Genomic DNA, 25,999 nt, shown 5'->3' with positions numbered 1-25,999 from the left:
TTATAGTTTTCATATTATAATATGCTGCGTTCAAACTGAACATTTCAAACTATCTTTGAAAGCTGGTTTTGGCGTTGTGACATTGTAGTTTTCTTTTTTATTCATAGATGAGTCTAGTTTGCAAGGAAGCGGATCTACCACGGGAGCACCATCACATTTTGGAAGTTTTAATTTCCTATCCAATTGTATAAGTCTCCAGAATAAAGTATCTTATTGACAATATTTAGATGTTACAGTGTCGGATTTCATTCCAAAGGTATTTTGTTTTAGTACACTATTGTTCTTGCACTTCTGCTATCAATTTGGGTATTATAATGCCTTCAACTATTGTTGATTAAATTAAATGCTAAAAGCCCAATGGACAATTTGGGTAATGGGTCAAAGGTAGGGCCGTCCAAACCGCTCGTCGCTTGAACTCGGAAATTGCTCGCTCGTTTTTTCGCTCGATTGTAAACGAGCCGCTTTACTCGGTTCGGTTTGTAAACGAGCCAAGCAACGAGCAAAGGTCTGCTCGGTTCGGTTCGGCTCGAATATTTTTAATTTATTTTATATATAATTCTATATGAACAAATATATAAATATATATATATAGACAACACACATAAATATAAACTTACAATTTTTTTACCCTTTTAAAATTTTCCTATTCCGTCAATTTTATAGTTTCGTTTGTTCGTTTCAAGTTTTTAGAATACTAAAAGTTTGTTTACATGATCATTATATCTCACTTCTAACTTATTTTTTATAAAAGTTTACAATCTATTACACGTTTGACTAAAAACTACTAATTTATTTATAAAATTTATTATTTACAACCTTCAAACTTGTTTCTTATTGAAATTTTTAAAGTAAAAAAGAAATAAACAATGCTCGAAAATCGCTCGATGTTCGATCGAAAAATGCTCGATTCGGTTTTGGCTCGTTTCGATTTTCGCTCGGTTCGAATTTCAGTCGTTCGGTTCGGTTGTAAACGAGCCAGGCAACGGGCAAGCCTTCGCTCGGTTCAGCTCGGCTCGTGAACAGCTCTAGTCAAAGGGGTTTGAAGCAATTATGGAGCACTTTGAAATGAGTTGGGTTGAAACAATTTTTGTCTAAAATTGTTGATCTTTTTATCAGTATTAGTGTGTCAAATATTGTTATGAAATTTATGTTATATATTTTCTTTTGTGTTCTATAGAATACACTCGGGCGACTATTAATCCGTTGAACCCATTTCCAACTCTACTGTTTACAATGTCATGATGTTGATTTGGGTGGAACCAATTAAAAGAAAGCGTGCTTAAATAAGGCCTTGATGGACTTTTTGGGCATTTTTTTTATCTTATCAACCAATCGGTTCAATAGTATGTGTGTGTATATATATATATATATATGGTGGAGTTATAATAAGAAGTGAAGTGTGTCTAAAGAGTGTAAGAAGTAATCTGGTGCGTTAGATTAAGTGATCTGATGTTATAGATGGAAAATGTGTTTTTTAGGCGGTGTGTTTTATTTTAATAGCTGCCTAATAACACTCTAGGGGTATTATGGTCAAAGTGTGTTATATTTTATATGGAAACATTATCAATCTATAATTATCATTTTTTAATCCAAATTTAAAACACACCATAAAGGACCTAATAAGATATATAACAGTGTGTTTTAATAAGAAATAATCAAAATTAAAAAAAAAAACATCAGATTTTAATCAAAATTTAAAGCACAACACCAAGAACATCAAGAATAAAAACACACTTTTATTAACAAAAACACACTAATCCACTCCACGACACGTTATTCCTCTTCGGCATTTCATCAAACAGTTGGCGTGCAGCCTACACTTTCCCCAACTTCACATACCCATTTATCACCGCAATCCACATAACATCCTAACTCCGGTGTTGGCACTCCGCTAAACCACAACATCGCCATCACCTCGCCTTTGTTGGTGTGTTTCTGTTCACATTAGCTAGTGTTGTTATGTTGAATGTTGTCGTGTGTTAATCCCCAATGATAGTGTTTTTTTAGATGTGTTTTATTTAGTGGAAGTTTACATGTGATTGATTGAGTTTAATAAAAAGACAGAAGGCATTAGGTTCATCATACATCTAATTCCAGTGCCTCTAACAATGCCGACGATGGTGAGGGTCAAGCGATGGTGTCGGTGTTGACAAAATCATAGATCGTGGCGATGGAACCAAAACTGGATGGTAGAGTCAGTGGCCGACGATTGGAATCGAACATGTTGGCGTTGGTGGTCGGAGTGACAGTTCCGATTCACGATTAAACAAGAAAGTTGGTTCGATTACTACTTGTTGAACAAGAAGATTGTTGTTTCTGCTCCTTTTTTTGTGATTTAATGGACACTTTGGGTTTGTCTTCCGATGTCGGTGGCCAGCGATAGGAATTGAACATGTTGGCACTAGTGGTTGGAGTGCCAGTTCGGATTCATGATTAAACAAGAACGTTGGTTCGACTGCTACTTGTTGAACAAAAAGATTGTTGTTTTTTTTCTTTTCTTTTGTTTTATTTTTTTTTTGTGATTTAATGGAGACTCTGGGTTTGTCTTACGGTGTACTCCTACTTCAAGAAAATTGGCTTTCTAGTTTGGGTTACCAAGAATATAATTTCTATAATTAATAGGCAGATCGTGTTCTGCAACTTTGAATTGAAGAATTTTCATATGCTTTTTAAATATGTATATATATAATTAGTTACCAAATAAAAAAAAAGTTATGACAATCCTACCCCTATGTATTTTATTTAATCTAATGGTCATAATTACTTCCTACACTTTTTAGATACACTTCATTTCTTATTCTAACCTTACTCTATATATATATATATATATATATAGGGGAAGGATATTTTAAGAACCATGTTGAGTTGTAAGAACTTAAGAACTCCCATTCTAAACCACACATTTAATTAAATGAATTGGAATATGTGGTTGAGATTAAATCTAGCAGAAAAGTAAAAGTAGGAGAGAGAATAAATATGTAACTGATTACACTAACTTTTACGTCCGTTATACATGTGTAAAATGTAGACTCGGTGCGTAAAAAATTCTGTAATTTTTTTTACGTGTATATAAAACCTACATATATTACGCATGTGTAAAAAAAGTTCGAAAAAAAAATCGTTACACTGAGTTCTTTCGAGTTCTTAAAACTCAAAGGGGTTCTCATTTGAAATCTTCCATATATATATATGTGTGTGTGTGTGTGTGTGTGTGTGTGTGTGTGTACTAGATTTATCCCCCGTATTACGGGGGTTGTTTTACATTATTCGTTTTCAATATTTATATATATATATATTTGGATTTTAATTTTATTTATTGTAACAAAGTTAATAATTAATATACTTGAGGTTTGATGATAAAATGGTTTCAAAAATAAATGATATGTTATAATCCGGTTTAAAAGCTATCTGGTTTGGTGATACCCATTACTCGTTTATTTTCTTTATTATAAAATTGTTTCTTAATTATAAATAATATCTTTTTTTAAATAAAATAGGATATTAACTTTTAGTATATCCCTTTTTTATAGGATTTTTCATATCAAATATTTGATGAGATTAATTTTTAATATAATGAGATGTTATAACCCGTTTAAGAGCTATCTGAGTTTGGTGAGACCTTTACTCGTGAATTCGGGTCAAATGTGTGAGAAGCCTTAATTTATAAATAAAGCAATCTGATGGCTTGAGAGAATGGTTGTTTTACATTTTTCATTTTTTTAATATTTATTTTTTGGATTTTAATTTTCTTTATTGTAAGAAAGTTAATAATATACTTAGGGTTTGATGATGAAAGGGTTTCATAAATAAATGATATGTTATAACCCGTTTAAAAGCTATCTGAATTTGGTGACCCATGACCCGCTTATGTTTTTTACTATAAAATTGTTTATTAATTATAAATAATATCTTTTTCTTTTTAAATTAGATATTAAATTTTAGTATATCCCTATTTTATAGGATTTTCATATCAAATAATTGGTAAGATTAGTTTTTAATTTAATGAGATATTATAACCCGTTTAAGAGCTATATGTTTTTGGAAAGACCCATACCCATGAATTTGGGTTAAATCAATGAGAGGTCTCCATTTAAAAATTAAGCAATCTGGTGGCTTCTAAAAAAGAAGGAAGCGACCACATCATGATACGTAGGATTTTAGAGTTTTCATTTATATATATTATAGATTAAAAACCTAGTAGTGATTATCTTATAAATATTACTATTCATATGATCAATCATTTAGATTTAAACATGTGTGCCAAGTTAGTTATTTTGGTATTTGCAATCAATCCATTATGTGGTTATGTGGTGGTGCTATGTTAAACCATAGTCCATGCATTTAATGATTTACAAGATTATCTTCTAATATGATTTTATTATCCTATTATTGATAATCTAATATGATTTTATTATCCTATTATTTTATGTTTATAATTAACTTTTTACTTAAATATCTGTGGATAGTAATATTCGATTCATTTCATATGTACTTTTACCTACATTTTGATTTATCTACATTTTGATGTAAACTTTATTCAAAAGAGAGACATCGTAACACAAGAACAAACTTTATTAACTTTATGTTTTATTAACGTCCTCATCGTGATGCACTGGTTTACATGTATCAATGGTCGCTCGCAGTGCAATGTGCGAGGATGTTTACTAGAACAAACTTTATTAACTTCATATTTTATTAACGTCTCCATCATGACATACAAGTCTACGTGTATCAACGCTTCCGTTGTAGCGCGCGGAGACGTTCTAGTTTACATGAAAGGCTTCTGCTAAATCTAAAACTCTTTTACAGATTGTAAAAATGAAATTGTTCACATAAATTCAAACAGAAACTCTAGTACAGCTAGAAATGTTTTAAAATATACTTGAGTAAAAAAATTTTATCACTTGTATAAATAGACCATTTGGCATTATAAAGTTACGTTTGATTTATTTATTTTTTTATGGTTTGGTTGTATGCATCATTACTCAAAAACTCTTGTCATAGTCCCAGGAGTTGTAATTTTTGCTATAGTTTAATGTTCTTTGTTGCCCCGGTTTTTTGACTTTACTCGTTGTAATATGACCCATTTTTTTTTTCGCCCCCATTGAGGAAAAGTTTTGGATCCACTTCTGGTTCGAGCTTTATGTAGATTTACTTAGCCGATCACCTTTACAATATTGATTTTCAGAGGAATCAAATTAAAATATAAAAATACCTTTTTTAATATAAAATGTATTATCTTAAAAAGAATAAAACAAAGCAAGGACAATTAAAAGACAAGCATGCTGCTGTCTATGAGACCTTGGTTTGTTCAGCATTCATATGAAGCCAAAGTATTCCATCAGGAGAGTTTCGATCAGACAATTTAAAATAAAACATATTATACTTTATGTGAGGAGGGAATAGGTAAGTATCGATCCGTTACCGTACCAATACTCGCTATGAAAAACAAAATTCAAATAATAATAAATAAGAATAATAAATAAATAAATAAATAAATAAAGTCATGATATGCTCCAAAGATATTGACAATCACATATGTTACGATACCAAAAAAATACTCTATATGAATAAAACTTGGTTTTCAATAAAAGTTTTTTTAACTTTTACTTTTTTTTGTAAGTTAACGAGCGGAAACTATCAAACAAAAATTAAATTGAATAAAAGTAAAAAAAAAATAACGTATTTTGTTTAAAGTATAAGGGGGAAAACAAAAATTGGAAAAGGAAAAAAAACAAATTCAATGACACGGAGACTAGATTAACATGTATTATATAATACAACAATGTCCAAGTTAATGATTATAATTTTCACAAAACAAAAACTTTTTAAATTCAAAACAATTATTACATTCATGAAAAGATAAAACCTACACCCTTATCTATTTAAAAAATATTCAGAATTTATAAATATGTATTTGTTATAAGCTTTTTAGCCTTCGGATTCTCCGTTTAAAAGATTCCAATAAATAAAATACAAATTTCATTCTCTAGATTTTCTCTTCAAACAATGAAAAATCACAACTCATATGGCATCCTTGTAGAATATCTTCTCCTATGTGGCTATTAGTACACAGCCCTACCTTTGCTCATTTTCAATGCCAGATTAGAGACAACAAAACAAAAATAATGGGTTTTTTTAAGTCTTACATATTGCTTGTTCTAGTATTACATAATTACATTGTTTTTGCTCAAGACGATGCCGAAATCGCCATCGGTTTCACTGAAGATGAACGAAACGCTCTTTTGGCACTCAAGACTGGTTTTCACAACGCTTTTCTTGACGCAAGATGGCAAAGCTTTGATTGCATTAATTGGTATGGTGTTGCTTGCAACGGTGGTAGAGTCGTTAGTTTAACCCTTGAGTCTTGACATCATCGGGGAAATCAAGTTTGATGCACTTTTCAACCTCACCGCATTGTCAACATTGAGCTTTAGGAACAATTCCATATTCGGGCAACTTATGGATTTCTCAAAGAATATTGACTTGGCACGACTTGATCTATCCGGAAACAAATTTGATGGGCTAATTTCACCTTCACTTGTTAACTTGGTTCTCTTGGAGTCGTTACAACTTCAAGAAAATAGGTTGTCGGGCCCAATTCCATGGTTTGACCAATCTAGTTTGAAAGAATTTAACGTTTCAAACAATAATCTTACTGGGCCTATACCGAATACTAGAAAGCTACAATCCTTCAACCCTTCTTCATATGATCATAACTCGTTTTTGTGTGGGCCGCCCACGTCTACAACATGTGGCCCCACATCACGGGATAATGATAATTCTCCTAGTTCACACAAGTCCCTTATCGGTGCTACTTTGATTATTGTTAATGTTATAGGTCTAGTTGCTCTTCTTATGTTGTTAATGGTGCTCTATAGGAAGAATAAACTACTTAATGAAAAGATTATACAGAAGAAGAATATTAAATTTGCGGATGACAAGGAAAAGGGGTATTCTGTGGACGATGAGGAAAAGGGGTATTCTATGGACAACGAAGAAAAGGGGTATTCTGTAGCTGATGAGGAAAAGAGGGACGAAATAACAAGTGATAGCGTGGATCACATGCGAACACAACACCAAGGAAAGCTTGTTTTTGTTGATGGAGAGCCAGACTTTGAACTAGGTGATCTTATGACAGCTTCTGCGGAGAATTTGGGCAAAGGGAATTTCGGAAATACGTATAGAGCAAGGTTAGATGACGGAAGAAATGTTATAGTGAAAAGGCTAAAAGATTTGAAGCCACTGAGTCGCGATGAATTCATGAACCACCTGAAAGTCATTGCGGCTCAAAAACACCCCAACTTGGTACCATTACTTGCTTATTTTTACTCAAATGATGAGAAATTGTTTGTGCACAAGTTCATGATGAATGGGAATCTTTTCAGTCGCCTTCATGGTAATTTTCACACCACCTTCTACTTTTTTCTTTTTAACTCGACAGTTTAATAGATACAAGAATAACACTCTCCTCCACATCATGCCTTATCTCCTCTATCTAAAAAAGTCAAAAAAACACCCTATTATGGATGCTCTAATGTCTGTTATTTAAAATTAATTAACTTTAGTATTTTCATGGTATATATATATAGGAGCAAGAGGGACGAGAGACCGAATCCCCTTTCGATGGGGGCCAAGGTTAGCCGTTGCACAGGGTGTGGCTCGAGCCATGGAGTACTTACACATGAATCCTAATTCAACTCTAGTTCCTCATGGAAATCTGAAATCATCGAATGTACTCATCGATGAAAATAATGTGGCACGAGTTTCTGACTATGGCCTTACCTCAATCATCTCAAACACAATCTATGCTCATCAGATGGTTGCATTCAAATCTCCGGAATATTTAACTTCCAAAAAGGTGTCAAAGAAGTCCGACGTGTGGAGCTATGGTAGCCTACTTATGGAACTCCTCACTGGGAGAGTTAGTGTTCTATCGGTTCCAAAAGATGACAAAGCCGTGGATCTTTGTAGTTGGGTTCACCGTGCAGTTCGTGAAGAATGGACCGCTGAGATTTTTGATTTGGAACTCATGGTGCAAAGAAGTGCAATCCATGGGATGCTGAAATTGTTACAACTAGCAGTTCGTTGCTGCGACAAAGTACCAGAAAAACGACCAGATATGAGTGAGGTAGCGACAGAAATCAAGAACATTAAGCCCCCCAATGTTGATTCAGAGAGTGAAGAAGATTTTTTCATTGACCGATCACTGACTGATGATTCCATGTCAGGAACCCCATCAAGAAGACTAGAAAATCTTTGCTACTGATCATGATTCGATGTACCAAATACAGGATTGGGTCATTCAGAACCGGAGTTCAAGAATGGATGATCCAAACTTGAGGAAATTGTTTGTGGAAAAAAATGTTTAAATTTGGTTGATAATAATTTGAATGTATTTGAATTATGTGATTGCACCCAAATTGGCCAGAAAAAGCTATGTTATGCTTGTTGAGTTGTTATAATTTTAGAACTTGTAAAAACATGGCATTCCAGTTCTTGTATTTACATTTTTTTAACAGAAAGCTAATTCCATATTTTTATCCTTAACACGTAGTTTGATCAAATACATCTTTTTAGTTTGATCCCATATCGATTAATGACAATTAAATTTGTCTGTCACAACGCGCTTGCCCACCCTTGGGGGTGTTCACGGAACACAAATCATGATATCTAAACATCAATCTGAAAACCAAATAAAAGCATTTAAAAACTGAAAGCAATATTTCTGTATATATTGATACCAAAAACTTATACCTTTTGCAAAGAATAAAAAAAAATAATGTTAATATTGTCCCCGTGTCACTAACCTATACATTTCGCGCAAAATCGTTACAGGAGAGATAATTATAATGACAAAATCGAAGGAAACCGGACCCAGATTATGTGGCAAAGATTTGAAATGCCTTAAAATAATTTTCCAAGATCCCTTTTCTTTTTCAATGCCTTATGACCATGGTAAATGAACGAATCGAAAATCCCTGCAACTGTGAAGATACCTGAATACAAGAGCAAAAATCATTAAAATTAACGTTTTAGTGCTTTTGTCCATCCTTTAAAAGAATGTAAATAATTATATTTGTTAAAATTATATTATCGCGATTATATACTAAACTTTTAAGTGAAATGATCAAGGAAGACGTGAAACAAAATATGTGACCCGTTTGACTTGTTAGAAATAAAAGATAACCAAAATCGACCCTTTCATAAGTAAACGTGTCCAAATTGACACCTCTAATGTGTTGGGATTGTGAGCATATACCTCCTACTATTGCACAAATATTGGTTAGGAAGTGTAAGAAGGAGGGATGAGTTTCTGTGAAATTCACCTGTGAAAACCACAAAAGGAACAATGTAAAGAGATTAGCCGATTCTTACTTTTTTGCAATGTTTTCAGAACAGGACCGGTACATAACCCATATGGTTGAGTCTATTAAAATGACCTTCATTTGAAATGGTAGGACCAGATGAACAGGACTGCATTCCAAACTTTTTTCTTCCATTGTCTTATTTATTGTTTACTTCAAAATTCATATTAGGTTTCTTTGATGCTTCATATTTTATAAACATTGCAAATCCACACAAAAATTAAGCAGTTCCATATTCTATTTTAAACTGCATATATATTTTTTTATTTTAATTTACTTAAGACGTCATCCGGTTTTTGAAACTAGTCCGACCAGTGAACTAGTAAGGCGGCCCAGTTACTTGTCACTTCATATTTGTTTTATTCAAGACCTTATATTTTATTAGCATTGCAAATCCACACCAAAAAACAAGGCAGTTTCATGTTTAGTTTTAAATTAGTCATATACATGCATTTTTTTTATTTTCAAGTTATTTATGACATCACTCGGATTTTGAACCAATCCGACCAGTGAACTAGTAAGACATCCGGTGACCAGTCACTCCATATTTGGTTTATTTAAGGCTTCATATTTTATTAACAGTGAAATCCACATAAAAATTACTGTAGTTTCGTATTTTGTTTCAGATTAGTTGTGCACGCATATTTTAGTTCTTAAATTACTATAAATGCATCCAGTTTTTATAAACCGATCCTACCAGTGAACCAGTAAGACAGCCAATTCAATTGCCGATCCTGTTATAAAAACTATTCTCATAACAAAAATGAGACCAGCATGATGAATAATGAAAATTTTAGATAGCTAACACCAATAGGAGCAGATGTTATGGTGCTAACTGTTAAGCATGCATTAATAGCTATACTACAGAAACAAAATTAACAGACCTTAATTCCAGAAAGGTCATAGAAGAAGAAGACCCCGGGAAGTGAATGCTGACGGACTTCTGGACTCTTATAATGCTCTGTCACAGAGAACTGCAGGATACAAGTTTCATGTGTTTTAGAACATGCGAAGCTAATCATAATACATTTCCTATTTAAAAGCCCATCATGTACCTGATTTGACCGAATTACCGCGCCTCTAAGAGGAGTGTACACAGTTGGCACCACCTGCAATTTATACAAGACTTAGATTATATATGCATAGAGCTAAGTTCAAACTATGTATTATGTGTTGACCCAGATGGATCAAACAATCAGATCAAACAAACTAATAAACAAACGAACACGAGATATTGGAATGACAACCCTCGACTCTTTTCATATAACCAAACGAACTTATCAAACGAACATAACTTCACGAACATACAAGGAGAAAAAACTTATCTTTACTCTCTCACAAATAAAACTAATAATCTAGACCCTATTTATAGACTTACTAAACTTGCTCTCCAAGCCAAACCTAACTTGGGAAACATGACAAACTTATTCTAGAATAATCCATAATATTCTTACCATACCAAACAAATATTAATATAAAACTTAACAAAACAAACCCCGAACTTTAATCACTTAACAAATCAAGATTAATTCTTCATTATGTATGTATCTAACCTACTAATGTATTAAACCATGAGATCATTATTCATTGTATCATGTATGTAACTATCTAACTCTTTATGTATCTAACTATGTGTCATGTATTTGCGCATGTATCTATGTATGTATGTAAGCATCTAACTCTTCCTAAATGATATATGTGTGTAGGGGTGTGCATGAAACCAAAATAATCGACATAACCAAATCGAAATAATTGAACCCAATCAAAAACCAACGGTTTGGTTTTATGTTTTCTCAAAACCCAAATTTCCAGTTTTGCATGTACGAAAACTGAACTGAACCCATAAAAACGGGAAAAAAAAGAAGAAGCATTTGTTATTGAACTTAAGGATCAGAATTCCTATTATTGAATGTTAGGCAATTTATAAAAATTTGATAAATAGCATAGGCCATAAATTTTAGGTCAGAATATGTAATTATCAGTTTATCATTCGTTAACATAGAAAAATGGGCCCAAATACGTTTTTTTGAGACAATTTTTCGGCCCCAAAATTTCAAGCGCAGATGGCAAAACCGAACCCACTCTAAAAACCAAAAATGAACGGCTTACAAAAACAAAAACTCGAGTTTTCGGTTCTTGGCTCAGTTTAAGCTCAACACCGACCAATGCACATAGTAGAATACTAACCTTGATGAAATACTGATACATTCCATTTGGAGTACTTTGAAACCAGTCCACCCTAATAACCATACCAACAACACAAAAGCACAAACAATTGCTATTTCACATCATAAAAAAGAAACTATTTATAGGCAAAATAGTTAATACTAATTCTTACCCATCAAGTGGATTTACAATACCAGGAAAATGCTCTCCAAAAGATAGCTTATGTATCTTGTGACTTATCTGCAAAAGTCAATAATTATCACTCAAAAACTAATGAAAAAAATCACATAAATTTGAAGATGCAAAAGTTTATAAAATGGTAGCTTACATTATAACTATCATCTTCAAAAGCCTTAACATCATGGGAAACATGCATATTTGCCAGATGAAAGCTTTTAACAAAATGAAAATTTCCCGCCACTTTGTTGACCTGTAAAGATCCAGATAAATTGCACCCTTCACCTTCTTCAGCCTTAATTCTCTGAACAAAGCCTTCTCTTTTGCACTAACATCTCAAAAATGTTAACTTTCAGCATTAATGCTGATAAAATTTATATATATATGTAATATATGCATGTATACAATCACGAATAAAACATTAAAACAACCAACCTGGTCAATCGAATCAGGATTCATCAATCCCCAGCCTCTCTTTCGATACGCTTCACGCACCTCGTCACATGAATTACAACATGCGTGTGGCGACTGTTATGTTAAGTGTATCAAGAATCAGTGATTTGATCAGCATTCATAGGTTTTTTTTCACTAAAGTCAGTAAGTCACTAAAAGTTTTTCCATCACTATAAATGGCAAAATGACGGAAATGCCCTTATGTGCAAAGCACATGACTGGACTTAAAAAATTAACTCCCGTTACCGAAAGGACGAAACGTGTAAACAAGTTTGAATATAAATGATGATTTCTGTTATTTCCTTAGTTTAAGAACGAAACCTTAAATCTAGGATACACCTAAAAAAAGAAAAGCATAACTTAGGCATGTAAAGGCACTGGACAAACACGAACATAAATAAATGAACATGGTTTTCATGTCTGTGTTCTTTCATTAAAAGAATGAACTTGTTCGTGTTCGTTTATGTTTGCTAGTTAAATGAATATACCACCGGTTCATGAAACGTAAACAAATGAACATAGCTGAGTTAAAACCAATTAAAAGTAAATGTGAACAACAATGTGTTTGTTCTAAATAAACATAAATTAACGAACATAAACAATGTAAACGCCAGAACATAAACGAATTTATATGAACCAACGTTCACAAACATAAATGAACGAACAAGACATGTGTTCATGTTTGTTTGTTTAATTATATTAACAAAATTTTCTATTCACGTTCGGTTCATTTACAAGCCTAAAAACTGGTTATGAATTCATTAAAGAAGCTAGACGTACATTCTCTGCACCATAGCATGAACCACAATACGTTTCATTATGACTAATCTCGCCACCATGTTTCTGAATCGGCTTCCCAAGCTTTGGGACACCAATCCGGTCATATCTTACTTGAATCATATTGCCATTTGAGTCAACTCTTTTCTTTATTATAGCATGTTTCTTGCAAAACATATATTGCAGTCAAAATGGTGTTAAATTGTTAATAGAATAAGTGGATAATGAATGACTTAAGTAGATATATTATATTTTATATACTATATCAAGATGCTGTTCTCCACTGATATCAATGGCATCAAGGCTGAGTAGTGTACATGAAACAGAAGGGAATGAGATGTCAAACTGCAAATGCAAAGAAACTGATATGAATTGAGTTATGAGGATGTATTTTAATCTAGAATATATATGGAAATCATTGAGGAAGTTTACATTTATTTTGAGTTTTTCGCCTCTTGAAGTGTCGACTACAAGCTTTGTTTCTGTGACTGTTTGGAGATATAAAGCTGCAAGGGAAAAGAGGCAACAACAACAGTATTGAATTATTGAGAGGTTGAAATTAGCAAATGCTAAATGCCAACAAACTATGTATGATTGTATGAGCATATAAACACATTCAAAGTACATATTTTACGACCAACTTCTTTCATGGTAACAATGAGAACCCATTACTGATAAAATCAACTAACTAGCCAGTACTATGCTACCCAACTAGATGAGATAAATCACATCTTGCGCCGGACAGGTAACCTTCAAGAGGTTATGTTATGAAACAACAGTTGGCTCGGTTAAGCTGGCTCGAAAGCTGAAATGTTAGCTCGTAAAAGGCTCGTGGCTCGTTAATTGAGGCAGTTTGTTTATTAAAAATACTTATATTTATATTCTTACACATATTCATATATAGGCAAAAACTTATTAGTGCCATACACATACTGCACAATCAATGAAGAAAAATTATAATTTATGCCTACTAAAATATGTGTTTAATTTTCTACGAGCCAGCAAATGAGCCTAACGAGTGAGCTATGGAGCGAAGCTTACCTTGGCTGGGGCTAGTGCGTTTATATAGTTCAAACGAGCTAAAAGCTTTTTGAACAGTACGTCCCTAGATTGATTTTAACAAATATGAATTTGCAAAAAGTGCATCGCATGATCATATCATCGTGGATCTCAAATTACTATAATCTTAACTGAAAATGAATTATACCAAGCTCCGAAATAACAAGGAACAACATCGCAATAGACGAAGCTAGCGTTATAACACCACCCGACAGCGTACGACTATAGAAATCCTCATTAATCTTAGGATACGCATCCAGATTCCGTACTCTACTAAAAACTCTATTCATAATGCCCGAAAAAGACGACATGTTAAAACTCCAATCCGACTCCAATTTCGCCTCTATTCGGATTATTTTGCGTCAAAATCATAACTCATATTCATTCCACGTGGTGCATGTGTTTGCTGTTGTTGTTAGTCGGCCGCCGGAAAACGTTAGGGAGTAATATTGTATGGTTTCTCCGGTTTGGTTTGCATTGGGTGGATGATAATCCGCCATTTGTGACTTTGAATTGCGGGTTTTATGGATGAACTAGTAAATGACCCTCAACTTTAGTAGTTAAATAAATTGCATGAAAAGAAATAATAAATCATGTAATTAAATATGAGGAATATGTTATAGGAGCTTGTGTGGCAAATAACTATTCATATTGTCACCAAACCTTTTTTTTTTCTTTTCTTTTTTTTTTTTTTTTGCTAATAGGCCATAGCATCATAGACAATTGTCTTTTTTTATTGAATAAATATTCTTTAATTAATTTTTAAGTGTTTTTAATACAAATTCTTGTCCTTCGTAGTTATTCGTATTTTCGGAAAACGAAATACTAAGGGTGCGTTTGTTTCACGGACTTTTTTTAAAGGATTTAGATTTGGAATTGGAATTGGAATCGGAAGTGGAATGAAATGGAATGTTTGAGAATCCCTTTCATGTGTTTGGTTGGTTAATATGTATTGGAATTAGAATATTCTTTTGTTTGTTTTTGGTCGGTTACGGATTCGTTTTCGGCCTTTTGTTTTGTTGTGGTTGGTTTTTTTAGTTTCATTTCTGTTCGGTTTCAGTTTTTTTGTTTCGTTTTGATCGATTTTTTCAGTTTCCATCAATTCGGTTCAGTTTTGGTTTGTGTTCCGCTTTCGTCGACTTTCGGTTTCGGTTCATTTCTCGGGGTTTTTTTTTTTTTTTTTTTTTTTTAAGAACGAGGGCAAAGACGGAAACGTTTTAGTTTTTTTACATTTTTTGTTTTTTATTTATATTTTGAGTTATGATTTTTTTCTTAATTTTTTGAATTTTTTTTGGAGGAGTTTTTATTTTCCATAACAATCCTTTCAAATAGGTGGGATTTTAAAATCCTATGAAATGTGGGATTTGATGGGATTTAGTTTCCATTCCCATTCTTTCATTTAATGAAACGAACATATCAATTCATGGGATTTAAAATCCCATTCCCTAGAATTCCTTTCAAATCCTTGAAACGAATAGGACCTAAGGGTATTTAATCTAGTGATATATGGAGTTGGTTAAGTTTTTATTTCTTTTAGAAGTGTGAGTTTGAGAATTGTAAATTGTAATTTATAACCACCAAGATAGTTATTTAACCTTCAGGAGGTAGTTATAGCCACTAAGTAGCTAATTAACCGTTGTCCGTTGTCTATATATATGTGTGTCGATGTAAACCATAAAGTCGTGTCTTGTAACAACATTGTTAGTTCAATAATACATATTCATGTTTCGGGTTTCACCCAGTGTTGTTAATCTTCTTGTTATCTTCTTGATTGATGGTTAAATCTTGATCTCTTACTATTGCCATTAAGATTCCCGAACCAATTTATATACACACACGCACACACAATATTGGAAAGACTGATACATCATAGTTCGGGGCTTTCTGCTTCACAAGTTGTACAACTTCCATTCATATTTGGATGCTCCACGTGTTCATGTAAAGTTTACACTTGCTCTCCGCTGTTCGATCACCTTTTCGATGTGTCATTATCCCCTTCTATTTCACCGGTAGATTTCTCTCTATTGTTTGAGAGGTCACCCGCCACTGGTGGTGTATTGTCGTATGATGGTGATGTTAATATGTTATGCTACTTTTGTGGCTCCGGTTTCGTCTGTTATGGCTTGAAGAAACACTAACCGGACCCCGGACAGATTACTGGTAACCTGGGGGTTGGATAGCTGTTTCCCACGAGGGGTTAGACCTTTGGAAGATGGTTCTTCTGATAACCTGCAAAACAGACACCGTGAGCTCGTCACTGAGAAGGGGGGGGGGTACCTCCTTGTGACCACCCTCCGGCGTGAGAATCAGACTAGATTGCTCTTTAAATATAATAGTATATTAAGAGATTGCTAGAGCAGATATCAGGTATAATATGATGATAATGTGATACGATATGATCATACCATTTGGGGTATTTATAGCCGAAGGTAGGTTTCCAAGGAGGTATGGCCGGCTGCTACAGTGTTCCTGTTCATCAACAGTAGCCTACGCACGTGCCCTGCTGGTAGTTGGTGGGTAGGCAGCGGCTGATAGTGACCAGGCCTGCTGTGTACTATTCCCTTTCCACCAACTGCCGGCTACGCACGTGGTATGACAGTAGTTGGTGAGTAGGCAGCGGCTAATAGTGATACAGTACAGGAGCATGCTGCTCGCCATACTGTATCAGTGAGCTGTCGTATCTCTGATCAGATCTTTCGCCCATACCTCGTCAGGTACAGTAAAAGATCCTTCAGTATACGGACTGGCTTATTTGGGCTGGAGTATTCCCCCTCCCGCCTCTGTGCGGGATTGCTCCCGGCTTGGCTCATTCCTTCAGGTGACACTGAATGATCGAGAGCTAAGTGCCTTGTGCGTGTAGCCATGCTGCGCGGGTGGCCTTCCCTAATGGCTTGTATCCGAGGCTGCGGGGACAGGCGGAGTCCTTCACCATTGGGAGGCATTTCCTGCGGGACCAGCTTGCGTACTGCGCGTAAGGACGTCACGTCTCTGAGCATGGTTGGTCCTGCGGATCCAGTTGGTCTCTGCGCAGACGTCCCTGTTTAAGGTGAGTCTTGCGGGTCCAACTGGGCTCTGCTGGGACCTACCTCTTCATGGCTCTAATTCCTCTGTTGTCGGGTTCCAAAAGTACGACGGTGGTGTTGTGACACTTTTGTGGCTCTGATTTCTTCAGTTGCCGAGTTTGATTTTGAAAACCTTAGGCGATGGGATGCTATGATTGTTGCCGGTTTCCATTTTGGAACCCTAGGTGATGGTGGCGGTGGAGACCAGCGGCGTTTGGTTGCCTATGGTTTTCGCATAAGAGGGCGATTTATCCGCCTTCTGTGCTCTGATTACGACTATTGTTGGGTTCCGTTTTGGAATACTATGTGGCGGGAGTGCCAGCGGCGGTGGCAGAGGTATGACGGTGATGATGTGTATCTGAGCCTATGCTACATTCGTGCATACAAACTGTTGTACTTATGGCTTCTTATGTTGTACAATTCCCATTTATATGCGGATGCTCCACGTGCTAATTTGAAGTTTCGTTTGTTGAAAAGCATGGACCTACGAGTGTGTTGTTTGCTCTGCATGTGATTTAGTGCTGTGATGATTGTTACACTGATATGAGCACGTGATTTTCAGATTTGGAGCATACAGTTTTCACATTTGGGGTTTTCAATTTGACTTATGTTTTGCACTTGATTAAGGGTTTTTGTTGGAACAACAACAATTTGGTTTAAATCGGGGGCCGGTACTTTAGGTGGTTGTTGGTTTGTCGCTTTTACTTTCAATATAGGCTATTACGGTGCTCTACTATTTGGCGAGGCAACCAACGTTGCAGCCATAGCGGAACCTGAGTCTCAAGTAATTTGTGTCACATTTTGAAATATTTTCTAAACTTTGAATTTGGTGTATGCTTTTGATGAAATTAAGAAGTAAGCTATTAGGATTTATTATGAAATAATATCAAACGGTTTTGTTCCTGAAACGAGTAATATGGCCAGCTTATTAGTGAGTTTGCTAAAGCCGGAATGATGAGTTAAACCTATCACTTATTGTTGTAGTTTAGTTTCTTGGTTGAATTGCATGATGCCATGAAATCGGTGGCCTTCTATGTAGCAGCGATATTATCGGCCCCAGAAGTTGCCAGCTCATCAAGTTAGTGGACAAAGTAAGTCACATGCCTTTCTATAATAAACTCAATTTTTTGGTGTTTATGTGTGTTATTTGATCTATTTATGTTATTATAGGGATAAGTCAAGCAAGAGAAATGGTAGCTCTTTATAACAATTAAGGTTTGTATAATTCTTTATGATATTATGATAATATGAGCATTTATGTTTCTTTGTGGATGTTTTTTAGTCTTTGTAATTGTTGGGGTATTTTTTGCCCAAGAGAAAGCCTAACAATTAATCTCTACATGTGTTTGTTTATTTATTATTGTTTAGTAATAATAAAAGAAAGAAATAGAAAATGAAAATTATATATGGTTTGGTTGGTGTTTTGGGCCCACGTGAGCACCACAAACTGAAGAAGTGAATTTTCCTTATAGGCTTTTAATGTTCACGAAAGAAACAAAAGGGAATAATAGGTTTTTGTGATGAATTATTATTCGATACGCACAAAAAGGGTTTTGTGTGGGATTGTTTCTTTTTTCTACTGCCGTCAATATTGATATAGACGAATTAGAGTTTTGGTGCTTCAATTCTTTTGGTGTTTTAAAGATAAGAGAAGTTCCAGAGATTGGTTGTTTTTCGTGGTGATACCTCTTGTTTTCTTTTGTATTTGGTTCTATATATTTGAAGATTCTTTGTACCAAGTACATGATGATTTGTGTATGGCTCTAGTTTTACCTAGAGAAGACTTTGTATTGCTCATTATTGGTGATAGTGGATTTGAAGCGGCATTAGTAGTCTCGTGGTTTTTACTCTTGCCTTGAGAAGTTTTCCACGCTAAAATTTTTGTGCCCCTTTTAGGATTTAAATTATACCCTATTTATTTGCATCTTCATTGGTCATTCGGGTCGGGAAAAAATTTGGCCAAACTAAGATTAATTCCGCATTTTTGTTTACCGTTTATTGGTGATAGTGGATTTAAAGCAGCTCCAGTAGTCTCGTGGTTTTTACTCTCGTCTTGAGAGGTTTTTCACGCTAAAATTTTTGTGTCCCTTTTAGCATTTAAATTATACCCTATTTTTTGCATCCTCATCGGTTCATTCGGGTCAGGAAAAAAGTTTGGCCAAACGAAGATTAATTCCGCATTTTTGTTTATCGTTTGTGGCTAGGTTGTAACATCCCGAAATTTCAAGATAATATTAATTATATTACTTAATAATAGAGGGAAAGTTTACTCGGGTTAGCAGGAAATGAATAAAAGAATAGGAGTTGGTATGGGTCGGGCTAGTGTCGGGTAATGGACGTTGGTTATGGATTTGGATTAATTGAGATGGGTTAAATAAGAATGGGATTTCAGGGATATAAATACCCCCAAAATCCCAAAAATATCTTCATTTACATCTATTTCTTCAAACACACACATTCTAACCGATCAAGATTCGAAGCCGAGACCCGAGATTTTGTTGATAGATCTGAGTTGGTAAGGTAAGAACAAATCCAACAAAGCTAATATTACTGAAAATGGTTAGGATTGGATGGGTTAACCGGACCCGAAACCCAAACTGCCCAAATCGGACCCCTAAAACGTCGATTTTAGGCCGATTTGATGGTTGGGATTTGTAGGCGCCGATCATACGATTCCGTGGGTACCAAAATCGAGTTATTTGGCTAAGAAACGAAGGACTTATGGGCAAACAGATCTGCAGCGCGATAACTTCGCCTGCAAGATTAAGTTCGCCTGATGAACTTCGCCTTCAAGCGTAACTTCGCCTACGGCCAAGTTCGCCTAAGGATAACTTCGCCTACGGCCAAGTTCGCCTAAGGATAACTTCGCCTGAAGCCAAGTTCGCCTAAGGATAACTTCGCCTGAAGCCAAGTTCGCCTAAGGATAACTTCGCCTGAAGCCAAGTTCGCCTAAGGTTTAACTTCGCCTGAAGCCAAGTTCGCCTAAGGTTTAACTTCGCCTGAAGTGAAGTTCGTTTAGAAAATAAATTAAAAGCGATAAGTTAAAGTAAGCTAATACTAGGCCACCAGATTAGGTCAGGCGAGTATTGATACGTGTAACTTGTACAGTTAGCCGAGCTCAGTTAAAGAAGAGATTTACAGCTACCAGAGGAAGAAGCAGAGTCCAGGTGAGTTTCTAGCCCCATTTATGTGTTACGTTTTCGGGGCTGTGTGCATACTCAATGTGATAGTTAATACACTTATCCTAAGAGATAAGTGTATGCCTTATGTGGATAATGTGAAATGTATGAATGATTGTTTGTCGGTACGTGAACGATCTTCGGATATTGCACGTACTGTCAGGTTGTAACGCTATGTATAAGGTAAGTATGTTAGGTATGTTTATGTGTATGAACATGATGGAGATAATAGAAGAAAGAAATGATAATGTATGGTTGTATGGTTACGAAAAGGTAAATAAAGATATTAATATTGCATGTAATGTAAGGATGATGTATGAACATTATGAATGAAAGCTTGTCGGTACGTGAACGATCTTCGGATATTGCACGTATCGTCAAGGGAAGTGATTAGCTCCTTACATGGATATTAAATAATAACTTATAGATAATGTTCCTTATATGGATATATATAGAGTTCCTTACATGGATAGTATAATGTTCCTTTTATGGAAAGTAAAATGTTCCTTTTATGGAAAGTATAGTGTCCCTTTTATGGAAAGTATAGTGTTCCTTTTATGGAAAGTATAGGGTTCCTTCAATGGAAAGTATAGGGTTCCTTTTATGGAAAGTATAGTGTTCCTTCAATGGATAGTAAAGTGTTCCTTCTATGGAAAGTATACAGAGTGTTCCTCCTATAGAAATTCTATATAGTATGGTAATGGTAAAGGTTCTTTTAATAGATATTACGTGATGATCCTCCTATGGATATTTATATGAGGTTAAGGTAGAAATATGTGTCTTCGGATACGTTAAGAAATATATGAGAATAAAATTGTATGTTGCCTGATTAACTAGAACTCACTCAGCGTAGCTGACTTTTAGTATGCACGCAGGTGAGCTGATTATAGAGTTAGCATGAGGATGACACACGGCATGGATTGAACGGCTGGCATCTGAAGAAAGAAGTAAAGATGTTTTAAATATAAAGTTCTGTGTTATGGTATCAAAGAAAAGATTTAACGTTTTGTAACAAATGATTGATGTTTTATATTCCGCGAAAAGTTTTAATAAACTCTGATTTTGAAGGACTGTGTTTATGAGTAAATCTGACGCTAAAGTAGGGCTACCAGGTTCGGGGCCTTACATAGGTGGTCGTTTTTCCAACAGAGTGGGATCAGATCTTCGGCTCCTGTTCTTGGGTTAAGACTTGTTTGAACGATGGAAGCTAATAGAAGTAGGATGGTGAATTTGAATGGTTCTAATTATCATGTTTGGATAGGAAATATGGAAGACCTTCTTTATGTGAAGGATTATTATTTGCCTATTTTCACTACCGATAAACCTGAAGATAAAACTGATGAAGAGTGGAATATTTTGCACAAAAAATTTTGGGGTATATTTGGCAGTGGGTTGATGATAATGTTTTGAACCATATTAGTGGGGAGATTCATGCTCATACTTTATGGACCAAGCTTGAAGAGTTGTATGCTCGGAAGACCGGAACAATAAGTTGTTCTTGATTAAATAGTTGATAAACTTGAAATACCGTGATGGTACGCCTGTTACTGATCATTTTAATGCTTTTCAGGGTGTTATTAATCAGCTTGCAGGTATGGGTATTAAGTTTGAAGACGAGATACAAGGTTTATGGCTTCTTGGTATGTTACCGGATTCCTGGGAGACTTTTAGGACATCATTGTCCAACTCCGCAACAAACGGTATTATTACTATGGAATTAGCTAAAGGTAGTATTATAAATGAAGATATGAGAAGAAAGTCACAAGGTTCCTCTTCACATTCAGATGCCTTAGTTACCGAAAGTAGGGGGAGAAGCCATAGTAGAGGTCTGAGTAATAGAGCAAAGCACCATAGTAAGCCCAAAGGGAAGTTTAAAGAATTTGAGTGCTATCATTGTGGTAGAAAAGGACACATAGTAAAATTCTGCAGACAATTGAATAAGGAGAACAAGAAGGCTAATTACAACAATAAAAAGAACAACCGCAAGAAAGACGACGGTGATGAAGGTACTTCTGAAACTAACACTGTCACCGAAGAATTTCATATTTGTTGTGATTATCATAGAGTGAACATGGCACGTGATGAATCGAGTTGGGTTGTTGATAGTGGTGCTATTGTCATGTGACATCACAAAGAGATTCTTATTCATCTTATACTCCTCGTGATTTTGGGAATGTCAAGATGGGTAATAATGGGCTATCAAAGATCGCTGGTGTTGGGTGTAACATTTTGGATTTTTCAAACCGTGTTCGTTTACGATTAACCTGACCCGAATCATTTTTAGATCTTTAACATTAATCAAAAGAAAGTATTTATAAGTAATTAAGAAGTTATTTTCATTTCATACCCTCTTAGTTTTTAACGTTGCTATGTTTGTTCTAAACATTAAAAATATCAAAAATTAACTATTTTAGAAAGAATAAGGACTAAATGTGACAAAATCAAAATCCTCCCTTGGTGTCTCGGTGCACTGCACGGCTGGAGAGTCCCTTGCCCGTCGAGCGCCGCCATGAGACCCCTGTACAGATCGTTTAAACTCTAATTCGTTTCCTAATTCGTTTAAGGTATAAAATCGATTATATTAGGTATGTTTGAGAGAATTAAGGACCAAGTAAACATCATACAACTAACATATCATTCCTAATTCGTTTTCCCCTGCCCAAGATCATATCTTTTCGTATATTTCATTGATTCTTTCCTTAAATCACATATAATTGCTTAAACGGGCCAAAAAGCCTATATTTAGTTCGTTATTATTTTCCTATATAAACAACTCATAATCTCTATCACAAACTTTCACCCCAAACCCTAGAGGAGCTTCTTCAGCCGTCCTACCTTCTGCCCCTCTGAAGACATGTTCATAACCGTTTGACTTTGCTTACATGTGGAACTTTGACTTCCGTTTCTCGTCAATCCTTTCACTTTCCGGGTAAGTTGTAAACTGTAAAATCGTTCATACATATTCCCTAGTTAATAGCCTTCAATCAATTTCGGTGGTTGAAGGGTGTTGACTCGTCAATTGCTTTAAAACCCGATAAAGGGTAAAGCAGTCAACAAGTTTGACTTTGCGTTTTCTCATGCTTCTGGTCGGATTCAACGTTCGGTCCAGAAGAATTTTAGTCTCGTAATAAAATTTTAAGGCTACTACCCAAAACACAACTTACGACTCGCTGTTCGAATTCTGGTCACTACCAGCTCGCTTAAATCTTAAATTCAACATAACTAGAGTTCTACTCATCCGTTTGGATTGATTACAGCGGTATTAAGTTTGTTTTTATTTATAGTTTCATATCACAAAGTTTCAGGTTCTGATCAGTTATCTCGTTTGACGCGTATTGGACGATTTGCTTATCCGTTGACTCGTCTATTCTTAATTATACTCACTTGCCTTTAATTTAAGGTGAGTTTGATCATTCCTTTTTTATACACTGTTTTCTAACGTTTTGGGGACATATGCATACTTACTCATATTTTCTATTCTATATATATACTCAAAATCGTAAACATAATTATTGTGTGACTATCAGTTGAATGCTATTTGCTAATTGCTACATGTTTAATTGTTTACTTGATAACGCTCGGAGAGGTCCAACATATCCCCTTGTAAAGGGTTCTCATTAGTATGATCATACGACCGTCTTAGTAACCGGAGCCCGATTCGCTTGGCGAAGGTAAACCGACAATTTAGACATTGTAATCAATGCCCGATTCGCTTGGCAACGATTCATTGGCACACGTGTACAACTTGGTTTTGGTTTGTTATGGTTTGATTGATTATTACTACATATATTGGTTTGCGCATTTAACACTTATCATTTATTATTTATTTATTATATAACTATTTGTTGTGTCAAAATTGGTGATCATCTCATTCAACATGTTTGTTGACAAAAATCCATTTTATACGCATATGCAGGTTGCCTGAGTTGAAGGATGGACACTTAGAAAGACCTTAGGGTTATATTGAAGACAAACATGATTTTAAATGATTGTATTTATTTATTTGAATTGTTTCGTTGTATTTGATTATTGTGTGTGTTATTTGAACAAAATAATTAATTAGATATTGTCATTTATATTTATGATAGTATCTTCGAGCTGTGAGCAATCGGATCACGCCCCGGCATTTCCGCCTTAGGTTAGGGTGTGACAGATTGGTATTAGAGCCGAAGGTTATAAGATAGGTCGTTAAAAATGGTCCTAGATATATTCTGAACCCTATACGTTCTTATCTGAACTGCCTTATATGCTATTTAATAAATTGTTTATAGCTTGCTTATATTAATTATTTAAATTGTATTTATCTTGTTTATTTGTTGCACACACACAAATTCCGAAGTTATGCCTCAACTTTCAAAATATTTTTAAATCCTCTTAATTTTGGTAGATTGTCTTTTACTGTGGGAAATTTCTTAAGAATTCTCGTGTTTTGTTTTGTTCATTCACCTTGAAGCATGGGAGTATGACAAATGTCGTACAACCATAACTTCAAGTGGTACCTGTAATCAGCTAAACGGTTGCGTGGTAAACATAAACGTCTAAACAGTTATACTTCCAAATTATGTTTTTAAATTATTTTAAATGCTTAGTTGGGTGAAAAATCCATAGAAACCCATGGGCACTCCAACTATCCATTTCTTAAACCATTTTCGATTTGATTTTTGGGGTTGGAACGTATCGTCCGGGGTGATTCCCGAGATACACCAACTACTTATATTTGATTCGTTGATTTGATATTTAGTTGAGTCGGTTAAATGCCATGTAAAGCTCATGGTCCGAGCAACTCCATTGATTCAATAATTCGTTAATTAGTTGGGTCAGTTAAATGCCATGTACACGTTCATGGGCTGAACAACTCAATTGTTTATTTCTCGTTATTTGAATTGGGCCATCAAAATGCCATGGAATACTCATGGGAGGCCAATTCACAAACTTTATGTTGTTTATTTATTTGGGCCATTCAAATTGCCATGGAAAACTCAAGGGAGGTCAACTCGTTTGATATGCTTGGTTATTTTATTTTTGGAAAATTCTATAAAACATTATTTACTTAAATGCTCCAAACTCATACATATTATTTTAATTCTTGACTCGTTCTCGAGTCTTCACTAATACTAGTATATATACATACGCATCCCCATTATTTCATATCAACTCATTCCCACAACTTACCCATCCTTGCATTAAAATTTCATCCTTGATCCTCGTAGAATGTCTTCCCTAGGAAATTATCGTAATCAACGCCGTTCACCTGCTTCTCATGATTGCTGTTCGATTACTAGAATTGACAAAGAGTTTGCTGCTGTATTCCGTTAACCAAACGACCGCCAACCTCGACAAAACTAAAATACACCGAACAACAAAACTTATACTAACTCATATCCGTTAAAATATTATTTAAATTATATTTTCTTATTTATATCCTCAAACTATAAATTTCTAAGTACATTTAAATCCTTATCCTCAACGTCAAACTAAAAATATTTTATTATCTCTTATTTCCTCAAATATCATGATGGTTTTCACAACTTATTTTCCACTTTATAAATCTTTATTATTAAAATTCAATTACTATAAATTTTATTATTATTAAACTAAATTATGTATTCTCTAAATTTAATTCCCATTTTTAAATTAAAAAGTTTCCATTAATTAATTTAACTTTTATTATTAAATTGACCTTTTGATTGAACATTCATTGTAAATATTTCAACTTCCTACTTTGATTTTTGAAATTTTGAACATTTTAAATGATAAA

The 25,999-nt window shown here is 34.6% G+C and overlaps 2 protein-coding genes across 2 annotated transcripts; one reads left to right on the top strand and one right to left on the bottom strand.

The window, feature by feature from the left end:
• The first annotated feature begins 6,462 nt into the window (after positions 1-6,462).
• LOC143548842 (pollen receptor-like kinase 4) lies at positions 6,463-8,309 on the top strand. The gene is made up of 2 exons (XM_077039910.1): positions 6,463-7,399; positions 7,593-8,309. Exons 1-2 carry the CDS (start codon positions 6,463-6,465, stop codon positions 8,267-8,269), a joined length of 1,614 nt encoding a protein of 537 aa, XP_076896025.1. The 3' UTR covers positions 8,270-8,309.
• A 1,934-nt stretch (positions 8,310-10,243) lies between these two features.
• LOC143548824 (uncharacterized) lies at positions 10,244-14,290 on the bottom strand. Its single transcript, XM_077039897.1, has 10 exons — positions 14,149-14,290; positions 13,374-13,447; positions 13,203-13,286; positions 12,945-13,106; positions 12,147-12,239; positions 11,863-12,039; positions 11,707-11,774; positions 11,556-11,607; positions 10,424-10,477; positions 10,244-10,342 (listed from the first exon to the last, which is right to left on the bottom strand). The coding sequence occupies exons 1-10, from the start codon at positions 14,288-14,290 to the stop codon at positions 10,244-10,246; spliced, it is 1,005 nt and encodes a 334-aa protein (XP_076896012.1).
• Between the last annotated feature and the right edge of the window lie 11,709 nt (positions 14,291-25,999).

This window comes from Bidens hawaiensis, unplaced genomic scaffold (genome assembly GCF_021521415.1).
Source record: "Bidens hawaiensis isolate Kalapana, Puna unplaced genomic scaffold, B.hawaiensis_p1.1 tig00015256_1, whole genome shotgun sequence".
Taxonomy (NCBI): Eukaryota; Viridiplantae; Streptophyta; class Magnoliopsida; order Asterales; family Asteraceae; genus Bidens; species Bidens hawaiensis.
The sequence above is the reverse complement of the archived record's forward strand: the minus strand, read 5'-3'. Positions and strand labels throughout refer to the sequence as shown.

What these genes read in the sequence shown, in the direction of transcription:
- LOC143548842 (XM_077039910.1), top strand. Translation starts at nt 6,463, where the DNA reads ATGGATTTCTCAAAGAATATTGACTTGGCACGACTTGATCTATCCGGA. An exon ending in TCTTTTCAGTCGCCTTCATG is followed by an intron (nt 7,400 to 7,592) that starts GTAATTTTCACA and finishes ATATATATATAG; the next exon opens with GAGCAAGAGGGACGAGAGAC.
- LOC143548824 (XM_077039897.1), bottom strand. Translation starts at nt 14,290, where the DNA reads ATGAATAGAGTTTTTAGTAGAGTACGGAATCTGGATGCGTATCCTAAG. An exon ending in ATTGTAAATCCACTTGATGG is followed by an intron (nt 11,608 to 11,706) that starts GTAAGAATTAGT and finishes TATGGTTATTAG; the next exon opens with GGTGGACTGGTTTCAAAGTA. An exon ending in CGGTAATTCGGTCAAATCAG is followed by an intron (nt 10,343 to 10,423) that starts GTACATGATGGG and finishes TGTATCCTGCAG; the next exon opens with TTCTCTGTGACAGAGCATTA.